The following is a 19549-nucleotide window of genomic DNA, read 5'->3' as shown; positions in this document are numbered from 1 at the left end:
CTATGGACATAGGCAGATCTTTGGGTAAATCTGATCTCTTTTCCAAAAGCTTGCAAAGAAGAATTTTTTTCCAACTATTTGAGTTGGTCTAATAAAAGATATCAGATTTACCCAAAAAACCTTGTCTGCAGTGTAGTAGAGATCCCCAAGTTAAACTAGCTAGTACTGCCAGCAGTTTAGTTGTGGCAGTATGGAGTTCAACATGGGATAGACGCTTCTGCGACTGCAGTGTAGGCATACCCACAGAGCCAAGAGACTTAACTACCCATTACTATTCCACTAAGACAACTTATGAAACATGCATGCTCTAATCTCTCAGATTAATTTCCACTGATTAATTATTAAAAGAAAGGAGAGGGGTCTAAGATACTAATATTACTATTGGTTTGAATGTTTTATTTATACGGGACACTCTGTACAAGGCAAAATTAAATATACCGTTCAAGGCTGTGTTTCCTACAAAGGTGGCGTATTACATACGACACCTTATAATAACAAGCTCTCTGTTCAGCTCTGCATCTGAATATACAATGTGTCATGTCTGTTGTCGATCAGTTCGGGTTGGTTAGTTTTCAGCAGAGGGCACATTTATAATGTTACAGAAGGCATGGGAGTAAAATCGAGACGTGCATGCTATAATTTGGGAACGTTATGGATTGTTTAATGTAGTTCGGCAGACCTGCCGCTCTGTTTACGTTCAGGAAGTCACATTTGTTGGACAATGGAAAGAAATGGAAAACAATGCAAAGGGGAAAAGTAGGGGTTGTGTTTTTTGTTGTGGTTTTTTTTTTTAAATGAAGGCAAGCTGCTGTGACAGGATGTGATTCTGCATATATTTGTGGAAGGGTTTCTGCATTACCGCAGATGTATAAAGCAAACAGAGCCGGGTGGTTTTTATGCTTGCCCAATCCAGAAAAGGGATCTATGTGCAACAGTATAGGCAGAACTCAATTTTACTTAATGAAGAGGCAAAGCTCAGGAGTGATCCTGTTACCCCCTCTGGGTGCAAAAGTGCCCCCATTATAGGAACAGGAAGATGCCTATTTGCAGTCAGGGGGTGTAAAAAAATCATTCTGATACTTTAGTTGAGTAACTCAACGTAAGTCAATACCTGCACTTTGGCCTGTGTCTTAACCGACACAGGAATATTCAAGTGGGTTCATGCCAATGATAGCACATTATGCGACCAGTGATAGTGGTGATGTGCTGATGCTTCACGAGGAAGAACTAAATAGGAGTAAGTGTCCCTGTGTCCCAGCAGCCTGCGTTCCCTTTGTGAAGGGGAGTGCCCAGGGGTGGACCCAGGATTTCCCAAAGAGGGTTGCAGGATCAGCAACCTGCGCTGCAGCAGTGGCTGCACACCCTGCTCCCAGCCTCCTCCACCCCCACCAGTGCAGCTAGACATTTTTAAGTCCCTAAGGCAAATAAAAATCCCCCCTCCATTCCCCTTCCTGCTCAGAGACATAGCCTCCTCTGTTACCCTTGTCACCCCCCAACTCTGGTGCCTGCCACTGCTACTTTCTCCACCCCTGGGGGCTGGGGAAGCTCCAGACCCAGCTGGGCTGAGCAGGGGCTGGACTCAGCTGGGGAGGAGACTAGCAAGAGCGTGACGGGAGATTACCCAGATCAGGTATGGGGAAGGGGAACTCTCATCCATCCCTGCTGCCATTGTCCTTATCCCTAGCAGAGCCCAGCCCCGTGCAGTGGGCAGGAACAGCACTGATGCTTCCCCCACCCCCCCAGGCAGCAGGGCCAGATGATGGCTCTTAGGTGAGCCCTGAAGAGGGTGGAAGTATATCACCAGCCTTCAATTCCTCTGGGCTCCCCGCACAGACAGAGAGAGCCAGGCAGCAGGAAGTAACAGTTCATCAATACATGTAGTGGTCTTGTGGAAGCGTATGAAGCACATTTGTTTCTCAACGTCTGCTGATGGAAACTTGGATTGTATCCAGCTAGCTAGCTTTCAGGTAAACAGGGAACTTCTTAATGCAAACCACATGTGGCTATAATTACAGATAATGGTATACTTGGATGAAGGGGTTTCGGCTCAGCAGGAAAAGAAAAAGAAGTTTTCATAGAAATGATGGACACAAACACCCAGTGATGAAGGCACTGCAATTGCCTTCTCGGCTGGGTTTGGAGAAATACATGGAGGTTCGAAAGCTTAGTTATCCTCCCCCTTTCCAAACCTCATCTCTTCTTACACCTCCCAAATCTAACCAAAACAGTCCTCCTACCCTTAGTCTTAGCCTTGCTCTTCCCTAGAGCGCAGCAATTGTCTCTTATGGCCTGACAATCGTCCAAATGTCCCTGCCACTAAACCATTTTGTTCTCTCCATCAGATGCTCTCCCTGCGTTGATGTGCTCCTGCAGTGCGGGCTTCTCAGGACTGACGCTGTATATAAGAGTGTATATACCAGCTGTATCTTTAAGTCTCACAGGTATCTGGCTTTACCAAATTAGGAGAGCCATAAAGCTGTATTCCTCTGTTATGTTATTATTTGTTATATCTGGTCCCGGTTACACTTCTGCAGTGCCAGACAAAAAACACACACCTCCCCCCCTAAAACACCCTGCTCACAAACATTATTTATCACCTGCTACCACCCTATGAGGTAGGTGTAATTATCACCATTTTTGTAGATAAGAAAAGTGAGGCACAGAGAGATTAAGGGACTTGCCAAAGCCTGTAAAATACATCTGTGGCAGAGCAAGAGCTAGACTCAGCCCAACCCTTGTTCTTCTTTGCCTTAAGAAAAGTTTTTGATTTCACAAGTCTGGATCTAGACGTGCTGATCTTAGAACAGCCAAGACCCCGAGGCGCTTTCTGCGAACAGAAAAGGCTTCTCGCCTTGGGAACTGGAAACATTAAGAGAGAAGGGTGTATGTCCAAAGACTTTTAAAATGAAAATAATTTCTCTTCTGGTTCATGTAAAGGTTGGCTCACCTGTGATAACTAGCGGTAGAGTCTGAAGGCATATTTCTGCGTACTTAGACAGCCTGCTACAGCTGGCCCAGAGATAACTAAATTTTACTCTGAAAATTAAATCTGAAACAAAAAACTAAATTTTTCATGTGGATGAAAGGAGGCAGTAGGCAGACTGGGTATTGGGAGGGCAACATTTTGCAGATACAAAATCACATTACAATGTCCTTTTTGTTATTTGCTCCCAAAGAGATAGTGATAAATTTGATAACGAAAACCACTTTCCTGTTGCCAAATACCATTGTTACTTTGATCTGCTCGAATCGTCCTTTGACCAATCTGATCCAGTTCTGCAAGTTTTAGCTATAAATATCTCTCTCAAAGTGGTTCCTCTTGAAATCTGACCTGTGGTTTTGATAGCCTCTGGCTAGATCGCCAGAATATATAACGTTTAAGCATGTGCATATTATTTATCTGTAAGAAATATCACCCATCACAGATGTGTCTCTCTTAAAAGCCAGATACTATAGCTCTGTTTTCTTACAACTGTGAAGGTGCACCACTGTCCTCTATTAGTATACTTAGAAGTAAAAATATACTGCCACAGGTTATCCCCATATCGGAAAGAAAATAAACTAGATCACTGTAGATCACCTTCATATTATCAGGACTGCACCCAAACTAGGTGTTATATTGGTATAATGATATTGGTTAACAAAAATCACACCCCTTACGGACACTTATACTAGTGTGAAATCTTTGTGTGGACTGTCTTACTACCCCCTCCCTATACTATTGATGATGTATGCACTGGAAAACGTGATCAATGAAAATGAGTGAGAGATGTTAATGTTTGCCTTGAGCAGCGCTGTACCTTTATGGCTTGGCTTTCTGGGTTCAGGACAGTGGGGGAGAGGAAGGGCAAAGGCAATATCCACAAAAAAAAAATGCGGGCGCCGCTTCTTTCACTGCATCGGTAGAAACAATTGCAGGATACAGAAGAGATCCAGAAGCAGAGCTCGAGCAGATGCTGACAGGTTTATTGATTTTTTCCTAACGCACGATTTGGCAGTGGTGGCTCCTGCTCTCAGGCATTGTACATACAAGGCAGTGGCAAAGAACACGTGTCGATGGTGTTTACGCTGCGGACGGCCGATCTGAAGCACGTTGGGATTTTCTTCCCGCCGGCCAGCACGCAGCCTGTCATTCTGTCGCGCTGTAAATTGTATAACTGGGCAGGCCTCCTGCCCTCTCTCCCTTACTGGTGGGAACAGGAACGTGCTGTGCTCGCAGTCCAGGGTCAGCTCAGTCATAAGATGGGCTCAGCGCCGTTCCAGTCGATAACGGCTCCCTTCCACCTGGGGGTAAAAGAGATCATTTTGTGTTAGTGCATACATCTGCCATTGGAGAGAGGACCAGAAAAATCCCTGGGAGAGTCTAGGGCGGGCGTCTTTGGGGTGATCAGGTACATCTTGGTCGTTGCCGTCTCTGTGAGACCTATAAAGATTAACTCTAACCAACCACTATGCTCTAACCTCTTACAGGTTGCTAGTTACCCCGTATATTCCTTTACAGAGAAAGCTGTGAGTAGCCGATTTGCATTTTTGACCCTGTGTCTATCAACCCCCCTGCAGGAAATAAAGCACACCAATGTATACGCAGTTATCAGCTGAAATACTGCAATGACATAATTGCTGCTGACATCACTCTATCTGCTAAGACATTTGTCACGCTACCATGAAAATGGCTTTTATCTTAAGATGTCAAGACAATCTCAAACAGGAAAAAAAACCCAACATCTGTGGCAAGAGCAAGGATGGCTTTGGTAACAATACTCATTTTCCGTTGATTTACAAACAATTTCCCTAGAGCTATTTAATGCAGGCTGAAAAACGTCCCATTGCTGTTCCCTTTCACCAAGAGCTTGGGCCACAATTCTAGCACTTCAGTAGTTTTCTTTTAAAGGTCTTCAAAGGTGCCACACTGTCAGGTGCCTGATGGATAGGTCCTACAAAAGCCTTTTCCTGACTGGCACAACAGGTATGGCATGTGGGTGCTGCGCTTCGCCCTGGACTGAGCTGTTTTTTGGTGTGAGTTATCGGGTGCCCCTTTTGCTGCAGCTAACAAAGGCTGCAGTCCTGATTTAGGCCATTCAATTCTGCGGCGAGCAGGAGTCTGGGCTCAACCCCTGTTCCTAATGTTTCCTTTTGCTTGTCCAAGCACCCACCTGCTCAGCACAAGGGCTTTCTGAATCCCCTTTTGGAACAAATAAATATCTCCCTTAACTGTATGGGGAACCTCAGTGACAAACTAATGTTCAGGCACTGCAACCGAGAGATATACGACGTGCTGAATCTGCATGTGTGAATCTTGAGTTATTTTCTGTTGACTCCGCTAATGCCAACGTATGTCTAGTTTTACTTTATAACATATTCTGCGTCAGCTAGTCGGACAGCACTTTTTTGCACGCTCATGGCTGGATGACTCTTTGTGAATGCTCTGGACCAACATAAATCAATGCATTTGTTAGAGGCACCTATGAAAATGATTTGGCTCTGGCCCTCCATCTAGAACAGGGGTGGGCCATGAGCTGCATTGGGCTTGTGGTCGACTCCATTTCCCAGCAGCCCCTGCCCGTGTCGCTGTGGTTAGTTTCCAGCAGGGGCGGTGCCATGACAGCACGGGGCCAGGGTTTCCATGGAGACTGCCCCAGCAGCACTGGCAGGGCACATGGCTGGGCAGGGAGCTGCTCCGGGGCAGGGATCTTGTGGTCTGCATGGAAATCAGCCGCAGTGACATGGGCAGGGGCTGCTGGGAAATGGACCCTGTCCATCAGATGGATCTGCCATTTTGCCCAACCCTGGTCTAGAATAACATTCATAAAGGTTCGGCTGTGTTTTTTAGGTGCATGACGTATGGGAGGAACAGCACTTCCTGTGTGGTCCCTGCGTGGCACGAGAGCCATTGTCTCCGTGGAGGCTGTCTGAAGAACACAGCTGCATCGTGTTACCACAAAACCCAGAAACCACAGAGGAAGGGAGGAGCTAAGGAGTTAATAAAATATATTGCTGCATTTAGATGCTAAAGCAGGATCAAAGTTTCGTTGCTTGCGGCAGAGCTAGCAGATGCTATTTCCGCCAGCGGAGAAGGAAAACATGTGAGGATGGGCGCTGTGATGTAAGAGGACAACTGGGATAAGAGTCATTTGCACGGCATCTCCAAAACAACCCAGGGACGCACATTCCAGACATCGTTTGGTCAGCCTCCGACGGCTTGCACAGCCGTCTTGCGCTGGAAGCAACAACAGAAGAGCATACATTTGCTGTCTACTCTTTGGTCGGGCGCCGCAGATGGAAACAACGCCAGCAGGCATTTGGTTCCCCTTAATTCTCTGAAGTGCTCGCTTTCTGCCTCAAGTGCAAGGCACACTACTTTGACAATGACTTTTCCAAATTAAGTAGCAGCATGCATATAACTTCCCTTCCCATAAAACCTCTACCAAACATTCCCCCCTCTGTCATAAAAATGTCCCAAATAACAAAACGCTCCCTCGGACACGCACAGTTCTTTCCCTGGGAAGAGGGCAACAGAACAAATGCGTGGCAGATGTTGGCTGCGGTGTTTGCTGCATTACTGGAAGGTGCCTCGGGAAGAGGACTATTTATAAAATACAGTAGTGGGAAAGAAAGGGATCAAAAGAGCTCTCTTCAAAATCCCAGTCTTCGACACGTTCTCAATTCTGAAAAACGAGATGGAGAAGAGATACCATTTTCTTCTGGTACGAAATCTTATGGCACTAGGGATCAATGCAGACTAATGTTTTTTTTTTAATAAAAGTTATTTTTTAAGTATTTTCCTTCTCTGTCTAACATAAAATATTTCCCCCTCTTTCTCAAGCTGCAAAACTGCTTTATAATCACCTCTGGTCCCTGTAACCTGCTTAGCTCATGGAATCCAATTACACATACAAACACGCAGCATTTATTTTCCACGTTTCCTTTCTGATTTGTCATAATTGTAATGAAGCGCTATCAAAACAAGAGGGAAGGAAAGAAACTATAGCCTCTTCCGAATTTGCTATTCCAACAGTGATTGCTGACAATGGTTTGGATAGGGACGATCCTGCCTCAGGGAGGATGGTGGACTAGATGATCTCTGGGGGTCCCATCCAGCCCCACTTCTCTGTGAAGCACCTATACATGTGCTGGACATCTGCTCCGACATATGCTAATTAGCATGCGTTGGAGCAGACTCACTTAATCAAGTCTGTTGGAGTATGCTAATTAATACACTCCAGCAGCCTCCACATCGTGTCTATTCAGGATCCTCGTGCTTCAAAATGGTGGCAGGGGCACTTGAATTACAGCTCATTGAATGAGCTTTGGTTCAAGCATTTCCGCCACCAGGCTGAACCACGTGATGCTGCAGGCACTTTAATTAAAGCAGCTCTCAGAGTTGGTCTCATTAAAGCATTTCCCCACCCCAGAGCACATGCATAGAAGCCCTGTGATTCTGTGATATACTGCTAGCAGTCTACAGTTGCCAACCCTAGCTAATCTAGACAGATGGATTAAGGGAGACAACCCTCTACCCTGAGAACTGACCCCAATGAAAGATAATGACGGGTCATTATTTTTATTTTCCTCCTCTAAAAATTAAAGCAGCTAAACAAATGAAGAAGGGGTTGGGGAAAACACTCCATATAGCTATGTTACAATGTGACCATCGGCAAAAAAAAAATCCAGAAAAAAAGAGACTTTAATGGCAACTTTGCTTGCTGTAAATTGCTAACAACTGTGGTTTTTGGACATAAGTTTTTATAACTAAACCATGGTTTGTTAAGATTCGGTTTAGCCGGGACACAGGAATGCGATGCATTTGATATGTGCAATGCATCTGTGTTAAAGTTGTCTTTTCTAAATTTCTGAGTGCAACGTGAGCCTTGAATTAACGGTGTTCGCCAGTTAACCTCCTAGTTTGCTTGCTATTAAAAGAAAAAACGAGGAGGGGGGAAAAGATTACAAACGAATCTCAAATTATTTGGCTTGTTGGTTTACCCAGTGCTGCACACTTCCTCAATGAGGCCTGAAAGCATTTTGTTTCAGAGATATTTGGTTAGTAGACTTTCCAAGCTCTGCTGTGGAGCAGGCACGTCTGCATCCATTTTGTTGTACATGTGATGTCCGATTCACTTCCCATTGATGTCACTGGAAATATTCCCATTAAATTCAATGTAATTTAGAGTTTTTTCAATAGCTGCAAATCCTTGTCTCCCTCCTATTAAGTCCTGGTATATGCCCTTCAGATATGTGCGTGAAATTCTGACCGTCATAACAGGAGATGGATATAGATTTGAGAATGGGATCTGGCCTAAAATTGACCTGACTTATCAAAAACGATGTCTACTATGCAGACTCTGTCCCACTTTTCTAATTAAGACTTTCTTTCAAAATCCTGTGTTTTGAGATGATATATAGGGCTAGTATCACTCGTGAGTGATACTACCCATAGAAACGTCTGGTTTAAAAAGAAGAATGTTTCAGAAACTCAGAATCATAAGGAAATAAATGTTACAACGGAAAAGCTTCTACTGAGCATCATTAAAATCATAGAGAAACAGGGCTAGAAGACTTCAGGAGGGCATCTAGTCCAGACCTCTGCCCAAGGCAGGATCACACTTGTCTAAACCATCCCAGACTGATGCTGTCTAACCTGCACAAACATTTCCAGTGATGGAGATTCTCTAGTGTCTCTAAGTAATCTATGTGAGTGCTTACCCACCTTTATCATGACTTCTATTCTGCCAGTTGTATAAGTTGTATTATATTCTAATACAATAAAAGCCATGGCACTTCCACCTATGTGTCTGTCTGTCCATAATGCTCCGGGCCAACTGTGCATGTGTGGCTCAGAGCCTAAGGACAGACAGACATAGAGGAAGAGACAGAGGCAGTCGGGGCCAGGGTGTGCTCCCCGCTGTGGGAAGTGGTGCAGGGAGAGCCCCGGGGTAGGGGCGTGGCATGCAGCGTGGGTGACGTGTCGTGGCAAGGAGGCCACAGGGTGCTGTGTGGGGAACACAGCAAGACAATCCCCGAGCGAGGCAAAAGAGGGAAAGGGGCCAGGAGGCTTCCCTGGCTGACCAGAGAAATCCAGGGCAGCCTAAGGGCCAAAAGGGGAGCACATAAAAAGTGGAAACAGGGAGAGATCACCAAAGATGAATATACCTCCTCTGCTCGTGCTTGTAGGGAGGCAGTTAGAAGGGCCAAAGCTACCATGGAGCTGAGGATGGCAACCCAAGTAAAAGACAACAAGAAATTGTTTTTTAGATATATTGGGAGTAAAAGGAAGGCCCAGGGAGGAATAGGACTCCTGCTAAATGGGCAGAAACAATTGGTGACAGACAGGGGGGACAAGGCTGAACTCCTCAACGAGTTCTTTGCCTCAGTGTTTCTAAGCGAGGGGCACGACAAGTCCCTCCCTGGGGTTGTAGAGAGGCAGCAGCAAGGCGCCAGACTTCCATATGTAGACCCTGAGGTGGTGCAGAGTCACTTGGAAGAACTGGATGCCTTTAAGTCGGCAGGCCCGGATGAGCTCCATCCGAGGGTGCTGAAGGCACTGGCTGATATCATTGCAGAGCCGCTGGCGGGAATATTTGAACGCTCGTGGCGCACGGGCCAAGTCCCGGAGGACTGGAAAAGGGCCAATGTGGTCCCCATTTTCAAAAAGGGGAGGAAGGAGGACCCGGGCAACTATAGGCCAGTCAGTCTCACCTCCATCCTTGGCAAAGTCTTTGAAAAAATAATCAAGGCTCACATTTGTGAGAGCCCAGCAGGACAAATTATGCTGAGGGGAAATCAGCACGGGTTTGTGGCGGGCAGATCGTGCCTGACCAACCTAGTCTCTTTCTATGACCAGGTTACGAAACGCCTGGACACAGGAGGAGGGGTGGATGTCGTATACTTAGACTTCAGGAAGGCCTTCGATATGGTATCCCACCCCATACTGGTGAACAAGTTAAGAGGCTGTGACTTGGATGACTGCACAGTCCGGTGGGTGGCGAATTGGCTGGAGGGTTGCACCCAGAGAGTCGTGGTGGATGGGTCGGTCTCGACCTGGAAGGGTGTGGGCAGTGGGGTCCCGCAGGGTTCGGTCCTTGGACCGATACTCTTTAATGTCTTCATCAGTGACTTGGACGAGGGAGTGAAGTGTACTCTGTCCAAGTCTGCAGATGACACAAAGCTATGGGGAGAAGTGGACACGCCGGAGGGCAGGGAACAGCTGCAAGCAGACCTGGACAGGTTGGACAAGTGGGCAGAAAACAACAGGATGCAGTTCAACAAGGAGAAATGCAAAGTGCTGCACCTAGGGAGGAAAAATGTCCAGCACACCTACAGCCTAGGGAATGACCTGCTGGGTGGCACAGAGGTGGAAAGGGATCTTGGAGTCCTAGTGGACTCCAAGATGAACATGAGCCGGCAGTGTGACGAAGCCATCAGAAAAGCCAATGGCACTTTATCGTGCATCAGCAGATGCATGACGAATAGGTCCAGGGAGGTGATACTTCCCCTCTATCGGGCGCTGGTCAGACCACAGTTGGAGTACCGCGTGCAATTCTGGGCGCCGCAATTCAAGAGGGATGCGGATAACCTGGAGAGGGTCCAGAGAAGGGCCACTCGTATGGTCAAGGGCCTGCAGACCAAGCCCTACGAGGAGAGACTAGAGAAACTGGACCTTTTCAGCCTCCGCAAGAGAAGGTTGAGAGGCGACCTTGTGGCTGCCTATAAGTTCATCACGGGGGCACAGAAGGGAATTGGTGAGGATTTATTCACCAAGGCGCCCCCGGGGGTTACAAGAAACAATGGCCACAAGCTAGCAGAGAGCAGATTTAGACTGGACATTAGGAAGAACTTCTTCACAGTTCGAGTGGCCAAGGTCTGGAACGGGCTCCCAAGGGAGGTGGTGCTCTCCCCTACCCTGGGGGTCCTCAAGAGGAGGTTAGATGAGTATCTAGCTGGGGTCATCTAGACCCAGCACTCTTTCCTGCTTATGCAGGGGGTCGGACTCGATGATCTGTTGAGGTCCCTTCCGACCCTAACATCTATGAACAGGCATGGGTGGTGCCCACTGGCTGCACCACACAGCTGCAGGTCAGGGTGTACCCCTCACACGTGCTCCCCCTGCATGCCCGCAAGTCACCCCCCCCTGCAGGCGGTGTAGGCTGCCCCCTGCAGGCTGGCAGATGGGAGCATGGGGGGCGGGGGCTGGTAGCACTGACTGGCTGCAACACACAGCTGCCGGTGGGGCGTGCCCCTGCACCTGCTCCCCGCATGGCACCATGTGGCCGTGCGTCACTCCTTCTCCCATGGTGCATGCTCTCCTGCACAGGAAGTGTTGGGCGGCTGTGGCCATAAGGCATGCAGGGCATGCAGGAAGGGTGTGGTAGGGGGGCCTACTGTGCGGCAGCAGGGTGCTGTGCAGGAAGCGGATGCAGGGGGCCTGCGCAGGCAGCCACTGCAGCATGTGGGTGCGAGGTGGGGCACGGCCCCCTGCCCAATCCCCCCCACGTGCCATGCCCCCCGCGCACCCTGCACCACATCACAGGGTCATGCCAGGCAGCTGCAGCCTGCGGGTGCTCCCCCCACCCTTGCCACTGCCAACACCGCACCCCACAGCCACATGCCAGCCCCCTGTGCAACCACGTAGCACACACCCCCGCATGCCCTGTGTCACACCCCAGGGCCACTCCCTGCGCTACGCCCTGTGGCAACACACGACCCCCCAAGCAGCCATGCTCCATCCCCCCTACACGCCTTGCGCCACATGCTGGAGCCACTCTCCACACCATGCAGGCACAGCCAGTGGGCGCTCCCTGCACCATGCCCCGCACCCCACCCTGTGTCACTAGGCATGCTACATGGCTGTCAGGCATTCCCTGTGCCCCTGAACCGTGGCTGCTCCCCATGCCACTTCCTGTGGTTGCACACTGCACCCCCCACCTACCCTGCATCACACCATGTGGCAGGTCCCCACGCCATGCAGGCCCAGCCATCAGGTGCTCCCTGTATCATGCCCCATGCCACACGTCTTCACACCCTGTTCCACACCCCAGGGCCACTACGCACACCACACCCTGTGGCCACACACCCCCCGCGCAAACGTGCACCATGCCCCCCCACACACCCTGTGCCACATGCCAGGCCACTGCCCACACCATGCCCCACTCCACACACCCCACACCACACTTCAGGGCCAGTGCCTGTGGCTCACGGCTGGCAGGCATTCCCCGCAACCCTGCACCATGGCTGTGCCCCACACCACTCCCTGCGGTCACACACCACACCCCCCACTCATCCTGCACCACACCCTGGGGCCGCTTTCTGTGCCATGGAGGCACAACCATCGGGCGCGCTCTGCACCATGCCTTGCACCATGTCCCCCTGCATGTCCTGTGCCATACCCCTCAAGCCCTGTGCCTCACCCTGCGGCTGCTGCCCGTGCCACGTGGCTGCAGCTGACAGGCATTCCCTGCAGCATGGCTGCTCCCCACACCACTCCCTGTCATCGCACACCATGCCACCTGCACACCCTGTGCCACACCCTGGGGCTGCTTCCTGTGCCATGCAGGCACAGCCATCGGGTGCTCCCCACACCATGCCCTGCACCACACCCCCTGCATGCCCTAAGCCACACCCCAGGGCTGCTCCCCACACCCCACCCTGTGGCCACACACACACCCCCATGCAAACGTGCATCATTCCCCCTCATACTCCCTGAACCATACCCTGGGGCCTCTCCCCACACCACGCAGATGACAAGCACTCCCTGCACAGTGGCTGCTCTGCACACCATGCCCCGCAGCCACGCACCAACCCCCGTGCAGCCACCCACCACACCCCCATGAGTGCAAAGGAGCAGGGTGTAACGGGGCATGACCCAGAGTGGGAGGGAAGTGGCGTATGACCCAGAGTAGTGGTGGGATGGGGAAGCAGCAGGGCAGGACCCAAAGAGGTGGCAGGATGGGGTGGAGTAGGGCTAGACCTAGAGCGACGGGGGGAGGGCACAGGGCCAGAAGCAGGTCTCTGTCCCCACCCGTCATTCATAACGGGCAGTGGATTAACCATTTTTTATCATTTTTTAACTTTCAACATACCTTTGCCCCTCTCAGCAGTGCCCCCCCTCCATTCTTTCTGCCCCATTTCCCCAAATCTTTGTATTTAAATGACTTTATTTCTTTATAGTTAGTACCATTATTCCTTTATATTTAGTACCTTGCTCTCTGGAAGGCCATCCATACAATCTGGCAAAGTTTGTCACCTATGAAAGCTTATGCCTTCCTGAATGAGTTAGTCTCAAAGTTATATGCACTAGGATTGCTTTTTTCCTGCTCTTTTCAACACCAGCTCATATTACAGTTGTTCCCACTGTCCTACACTTTGAATCTAGATATCTTAAAATAACTGAACAAAGGATTTTATGTTCTTATGTACGTTTCTGTTTGTCACATGCATCTTGTGCTGTCGTAACACCCAGCTTTGGGGAAACCCAAATCTGAACCTAGTGAAGTACAAGACAAGACAGTTCTGGTATTGACCTTAGTAGGGTCACCTCTTACTGGTTTACACAAGGAACCTTTAGGCACTACACTGAGCATCCTGTCCATTAATATGGTAATGACAATAACATACAAAAGCAGAAGCCTCATTGTTCATATGTGGTGTTATCCAAGCCTGAGTGAGTGAGAGCCTTCCTTTTTTCTTAACTAGTATCTCTGCATGACTAAGTGGTACAAATTAATTTTTTGACAAGTCCCAGCCTCATTTTGAGACAGAAACTATAGAGAACTGAATGTGTTATGCTATAAAACCCTAAATTGTACTTACTTTGTCCTAATACAGTGCTCAAGGGGAGGAATAAGATCATTTTCTTTATCTTCAGTATAATTCTGAGTTGTATCTGTAGAGACAGTTTTAGGCATGGTCATTGTCATCAACATCATCAATAACAGCATAAAGGTAACACCTAAAGGTCCTAATTATAGGGCCCACAGCCCATTATGGGGTCCCACAGCCCCATTCTGATAGAAACATGAGGCAGAAAGACACCTACTGTCCCCCAAAGCACCTACAATGCAAGTAGCCCATCTCATGGCAGATCAAATACTGTCACATAGTACAGATTTCCATCAGAAAGGGTCTGGTATTGTAATGAAATGCAGTTTGAAGGAAAGTGGGAGAAGCCAACAGACACAAAGCGTGCCTCCTTCCCTTACAGTAACTGGGGTTCCCCAAGCTACACGGTTCACTCTTGGTACACACGTGCCCCACAACCACAAGACCAGATTCTTTTGAAGAGCGAGATCTGTTGGGACCAGGACTGCACCTTGCACTCAGATCCGTTGCCACGTGCGAGCCGTATGAGAATATAACTCCAACTAGCAGGGACCGACGGCAAGCCGTGGAACCTGTGTGGACACGTACCTTTTCATGCTGTGTTAAATCGGAGCAGAATCGATTAATCGAATCCACTTCGCACGAGAGCTGACACTCGCTGCGCTGCATCGCGCGCAGTTGTCTAAGCAGCGAAATGCAAGTCAGCACGCAGAAAAAGGTGGCGGTGCGCTTTTGAACTAAAACACCTCTGATTTTTTTTAGTTCAAAAGCGTGCTGCTGCCGTTTCCTCAGCATTGGCGTGCATTTTGCCATTTATACAAATATATGTGCCACAGTGCAAGCATGTGTGCAAATGCCCACAGTTACTGCAGGATAAGTAGAGTTAGGGTGTTCCTGTAACCATGATGGTCCAGGAAAATGCAAAAGCCAGAGATTTTCTGTGTGATCTCCTTTATTGAACCAACTGGACAGCTGGGAGGGATACAGACAAGCTTTAGAGTATGAAATACCCTTCCTTGGATCTCTGGAAAAATAGCAGACACGGCTTGAGATAAGGAACAAAAGCCTGTAACTGCGATATCTCCTATATATAACTCAAGCTGTGTGTCTTTTTGTTTCTCAGAGACCTAAGGTTCCCCCTCAACTGTACAGTTGGTCCAATAAAAAACTGTCACCAACAAAAATCCTTGCATCTTGCAAGATAAGTAACTATTCTTCCTCCTTTGAGTGAGAGTCCACACAGATTCCAGTCTCGGTGTCTATCACAACAGGCCTGGGTTTAGAGGTACCAGATGACCATCCTGTTATCTCAATAAAATGGACAAAAAGAGCCTGGTTTGTTTAGCCTAGCAAAACCAGGGCTGTGAGGGCACATGACTGCTGCCTATAAATACCCCAGGGTGTAAATAGGAGGGAGGGAGAAATGCTCCCTAAAGACAGGATGCTGTTAACTCAAGAAAAACTGTCATGAATAAATTTGGCCTGGAAATGAGGGAGGAAAAAAAGATTCCTACCCATAAGGGTAGTGGGGTTCCAGAAAAATTTGGAGTCATGGGGTAAGAAACCCTAACCAGGTTGAAGGTAGACTTTGACCAGTTTATGAATAAGACTCCATTGTCTAAGATAGCAGACAGCTGGACTCGATGATCCAACCCACTGCTAGATTTCTAGATGTGTTTGCTCCCAGGGCAGTTCAGGAAAGGACTTGAGCTATATTTATGGCAGATATTCTGTTCTCTGCAGCGATTCAAATGGAGCACTAGCATTGCTCTGACTGTCCGGCGCCCTCTCTGTCTACATCCCATGGAGAGGTGGATATATATGAGTCTGCAGAACTTGCTTTATGCTATGTATCGTCAGAAGAAATACAGCAATGAAGGAGAATAGGAGATTCATCCGCAAAAAATGTATGGCCCTAGGAGTCTGTGTTGATTCACGTGTTGGGCATTGACAATCGGTTGATTAAGGTCAAACCACACTATGTGACTAATGCATGCTCCCTGCTTGTTATCTGTAGCGTGATGTAGGGCATTTTAGGTTTGTTTTCATAATGTGCCTAATAGTTGTGGTGTATGAATGGCCAAAGTGGACAATTTTTAGCAAACCTGGGGTTTAAATTGCCTGTGAACACAAGGGACTGGACTTGGTAGCTCTTGCAGTTCTTAAATTCCTGTTTTATGGGTTTGAAAACCCTGAGCCTCCACATTGCTCTGAAATGAGCCACTCTTTATTTTAACTAATTAAGAAACACTAATCAAAAGCATTGTCTTCTCACCTCTTGCTGTCATGAACTCTGATACATACCAACCGTTAGCCGTATTTCTTCTTCTTGATTGGCCAAGCCATCATAGTAATATAGATCGAACAGCCGTTCTGTTCTCCAGTCACCCAGTAAGTCCTTTTGCAAGCAAAACAGCACGCTGAAGTGGCTTTCACTGCACACCAACCAAATCGGATACTTAGGGGTCTTCAAGTAGCAGCCAACCTATTTAAAGATAGAGAACATGAACAACTGAACAAAACGAAACAGCTGATTGTGCAGAGTAATAATATTAGGTGTGCTTACATATCATGGTCTCTAAGCATTAACGATGGCACATAATATACCATGGAGGGAGGTAAAAATTTAAATAATAGATAAAAATATAAAAATAGTATATAAATAAAATATATTATAGTATATATAGTAGATATAAAAAATAATAAAAATAGGTCCCTATTTTTACAGGCAGGTAATCTGAGGCACAATTCAATTAAGTAATTTGCCAAAAGCCACCCATGCACCCGATAGAAAACCTTCTATTGTTTTTTTCGGGGACTTACTGGTTTATTCAGGACTTCAAAATCAAGGAGAACCCAATTACCATTCACTAGCAACTAAATCACATTGAGTTTTGCATCGTGTTCTTATTCTTTTGTTGTATTTTTTGCCTCATGTGTAATAACAGACACATGGGAAAACAAAATCCCTGCCATGGAGAATTTACAATCTAATTTATTTCACTTAGGTCCATTATTAAATAGATCCTCATATTCAGGATCTTTTTTAACAGCCAGAATAAAACATGAAAAGGTGTGTTTAATTTTGGATTGTTCTTTTTACTCGAAGGTAGAGTAAAATAAATGCATTATTATATATCCTCCGGAAGTTGTTCAGGGAAACTAAAATATAACTTCTCATTTTAAACAGAATGGCTTTTATTATCTCTGTTATAATTTCTATTGTGGTAGTACTGAGAAACCCATTTTTTGTGCTAGGGGCTGTACAAATATTAACTTAAGAACTGCTCAACGTTAGAATGATTTTCAGGAGCCTGTTACTTTTTCCTATGTGCTACTTTTACCAGTTTTTTTTAAATTGGGAATTTAATCTGTCTATTAGTGGTGTTTGGTAGATAAGCATTGAGCCAATGGCTTCCATTTAATCATAGATTTTGTGCCACTTCTATCTCTGCAAATCTGCCGTATTGACTTTACAAATCCACGTGCAAAGAGACCAAAGAAAAATAGGGCTGGAAGCAACCTCAGGAAGCCCAACCCCCTGCTCAAGGCAGAGTCATTGTGGACTAAAGCATCCGAGACAAGTGTCTGTCTAACCTGATTTTCCCAGAACCGCTCATCCTAGCCTTGAAACAAGAACTGAACCTCACTAACCTCATCACCAGAAGCAAACTTCCTACGGCCAAAAACAAAATGTGGATCCAAACCATGCCATGACAAGAAATGCAAAACCTGCCAACAAATCTCCACCCCTGCCACAACTGCCACACCCCACAACAGACCATCACCATTCCTGGATCCTACACCTGCACCTCCAGAAATGTACTGTGTCTCATCCAATGCACCAAATGCCGTGATGGAAAACACGTAGGAGACCAAACAACAACTGTGCACCAGAATGAATGCACACCAGAAATCCATCAAAGTCATGAATACCCTGTGTTCAGTTTTGGGCCCCTGCTACAGAAAGGATGTGGACAAATTGGACAGAGTCCAGTGGAGGCCATCTAAAATGGTCCGGGGGCTGTGGGGACATGACTTATGAAGGAACTGGGCTTATTTAGTCTGGAGAAGAGAAAACAGGGGCGGGATTTACTAGCAGCCTTCATCTCCCTGCAGGGGAGCTGCAAAGAGGATGGAGCTGGACTGTCCTCAGTGGTGGCAGATGCCAGAACAAGGAGCAATGGGTGTAAGTTGCAGCAGGGGAAGTTTAGATTAGATATTAAGAAGAATTTTCTCACTTGGAGGGTAGTAAAGCCCTGGAACAGGTCACCCAGAGAGGTGGTGGACTCTCCATCCTTGGAGATCTTTAAGACCTGGGTAGACAAAGCCTTGGCTGGGATGATCTAGTTGGGGATGGCCCTGCTTCAAGCAGGGGGTTGGACCAGATGTGACCTCCTGAGGTCCCTTCCAAAGCTAACTTTCTATGATTTTATGATTAGGACTAGATCCTCAGCTAATTTAATTGACAAAACATCATAAGATACTCTGTAGTTATATTATGCTGAATATACCTGTCTCTATAAATGCCTATACATTTATGGAATTGAAATCTTCATCCATCGCATAAAATAGCGACCAACCGAAGAATACAATCTTTCCATGTAACAGGAAACTTTGTCTATTGTCAGAGATAGGGCTCTCAACTAGAGGAACTTTGAGCCTAAAATGGTATGGCAATTATTTTATGCTTAGGTTTCTAGGATTGAGTGAAGATGTTTCAACAAGGTTTTAATGGTTAATGAGTCATCCATGCGCTTTACCACGATCATTGTTGTACACATTGCATATACACTACAGCCCACAATTCTCTAGGCACATTGCCTATAAACACCAACGTGAGATGAGCTGCAGATCTGCACACACTGTATAGGCCATAGATTGATAATCATCTAAACAATCTTCTCAGCAATGAGGGTTATGCACTTTTGTTATTAAGACACAGATTTAATATATGAAATGTTATACAAGTACCAAATCAAGTTCCTTCTGAAGTTAAGTAACAATTCTCTAGCTAATTAGGTAACTGTGCTCTGACTCATTACTTTGTTAGTGTCTATTTAAAACATCCTCTTATACAAGTGCTTTGCTTTTTTAGGGTAAATTCTTGCAAACTTAAAAGCCAAAGGAAAAAAAAAAGCCTAAATCATAAAAGGAGTAACAATAAGGGAAGTACAAAAGATTTCAAATTAAGGGGAAATTGATGAAACAATTTAACTTTAAAAACATTCATGTTTTTGTCTTCATGTAAATAAAAGAAAAATGTCAGCAGTCACTCATCTCCCTTTTTTCTCATGGACGTCTGCTAAAATAAATTCCAAGCGTCACCAAACATGTGCCAAAGTGAGATTAAACAATATAAGACCGTTTCAAAGCAGTGGTTTAGTTCTGCTGTTACGCACCCGAGTCAGCCGATCACAGTCAATGGAGCTGCTCATGTAAGTAAGTTCAGCAGATCTGGGACTCGCAGAGATGCCATTTTTTAATACAAATGCTTGTACCAGGAATTCAAAGCCAATGTTGCCCCAAAGAGCAGCACTTCAGGGTGAATTGTTACATTCTGTAAATTAGGAGGGGTTTGGTCAATTAAATTAATTGAGGATCCAGTTCCAATGGCACCGTACAACACTGTGCTTTACAGGTGTTGTAATCAAGGACATTTTTTTTTTTTAAAAGGCAGGCTCAAGACAAAAGGTCCCTTTGTTCAGATTTGAAACCAATATCCAATAACATA

At 46.6% G+C, this 19549-nt stretch overlaps 1 protein-coding gene across 2 annotated transcripts in view; it reads right to left on the bottom strand.

Annotated features, from left to right (window-relative positions):
• Window positions 1-3945: 3945 nt before the first annotated feature.
• MINDY4 (MINDY lysine 48 deubiquitinase 4) overlaps window positions 3946-19549 on the bottom strand; it is a 98029-nt gene continuing 82425 nt past the window's right edge. For both annotated transcript variants that reach the window (XM_059729226.1, XM_014608967.3), the window contains 3 exons: window positions 16120-16300; window positions 13807-13879; window positions 3946-4284 (listed from right to left, as the gene is read on the bottom strand). In XM_059729226.1, coding sequence (XP_059585209.1) covers window positions 4236-4284; window positions 13807-13879; window positions 16120-16300 — 303 coding nt within the window. In that variant the 3' untranslated portion in view covers window positions 3946-4235. The remainder of the gene's footprint in view (window positions 4285-13806; window positions 13880-16119; window positions 16301-19549) is intronic.

The sequence above is a fragment of the Alligator mississippiensis genome, chromosome 5, assembly GCF_030867095.1.
Source record: "Alligator mississippiensis isolate rAllMis1 chromosome 5, rAllMis1, whole genome shotgun sequence".
NCBI lineage: Eukaryota > Metazoa > Chordata > Crocodylia > Alligatoridae > Alligator > Alligator mississippiensis.
Note: the sequence above shows the minus strand (reverse complement) of the source record. Positions and strands in the feature narration are given on the sequence as shown.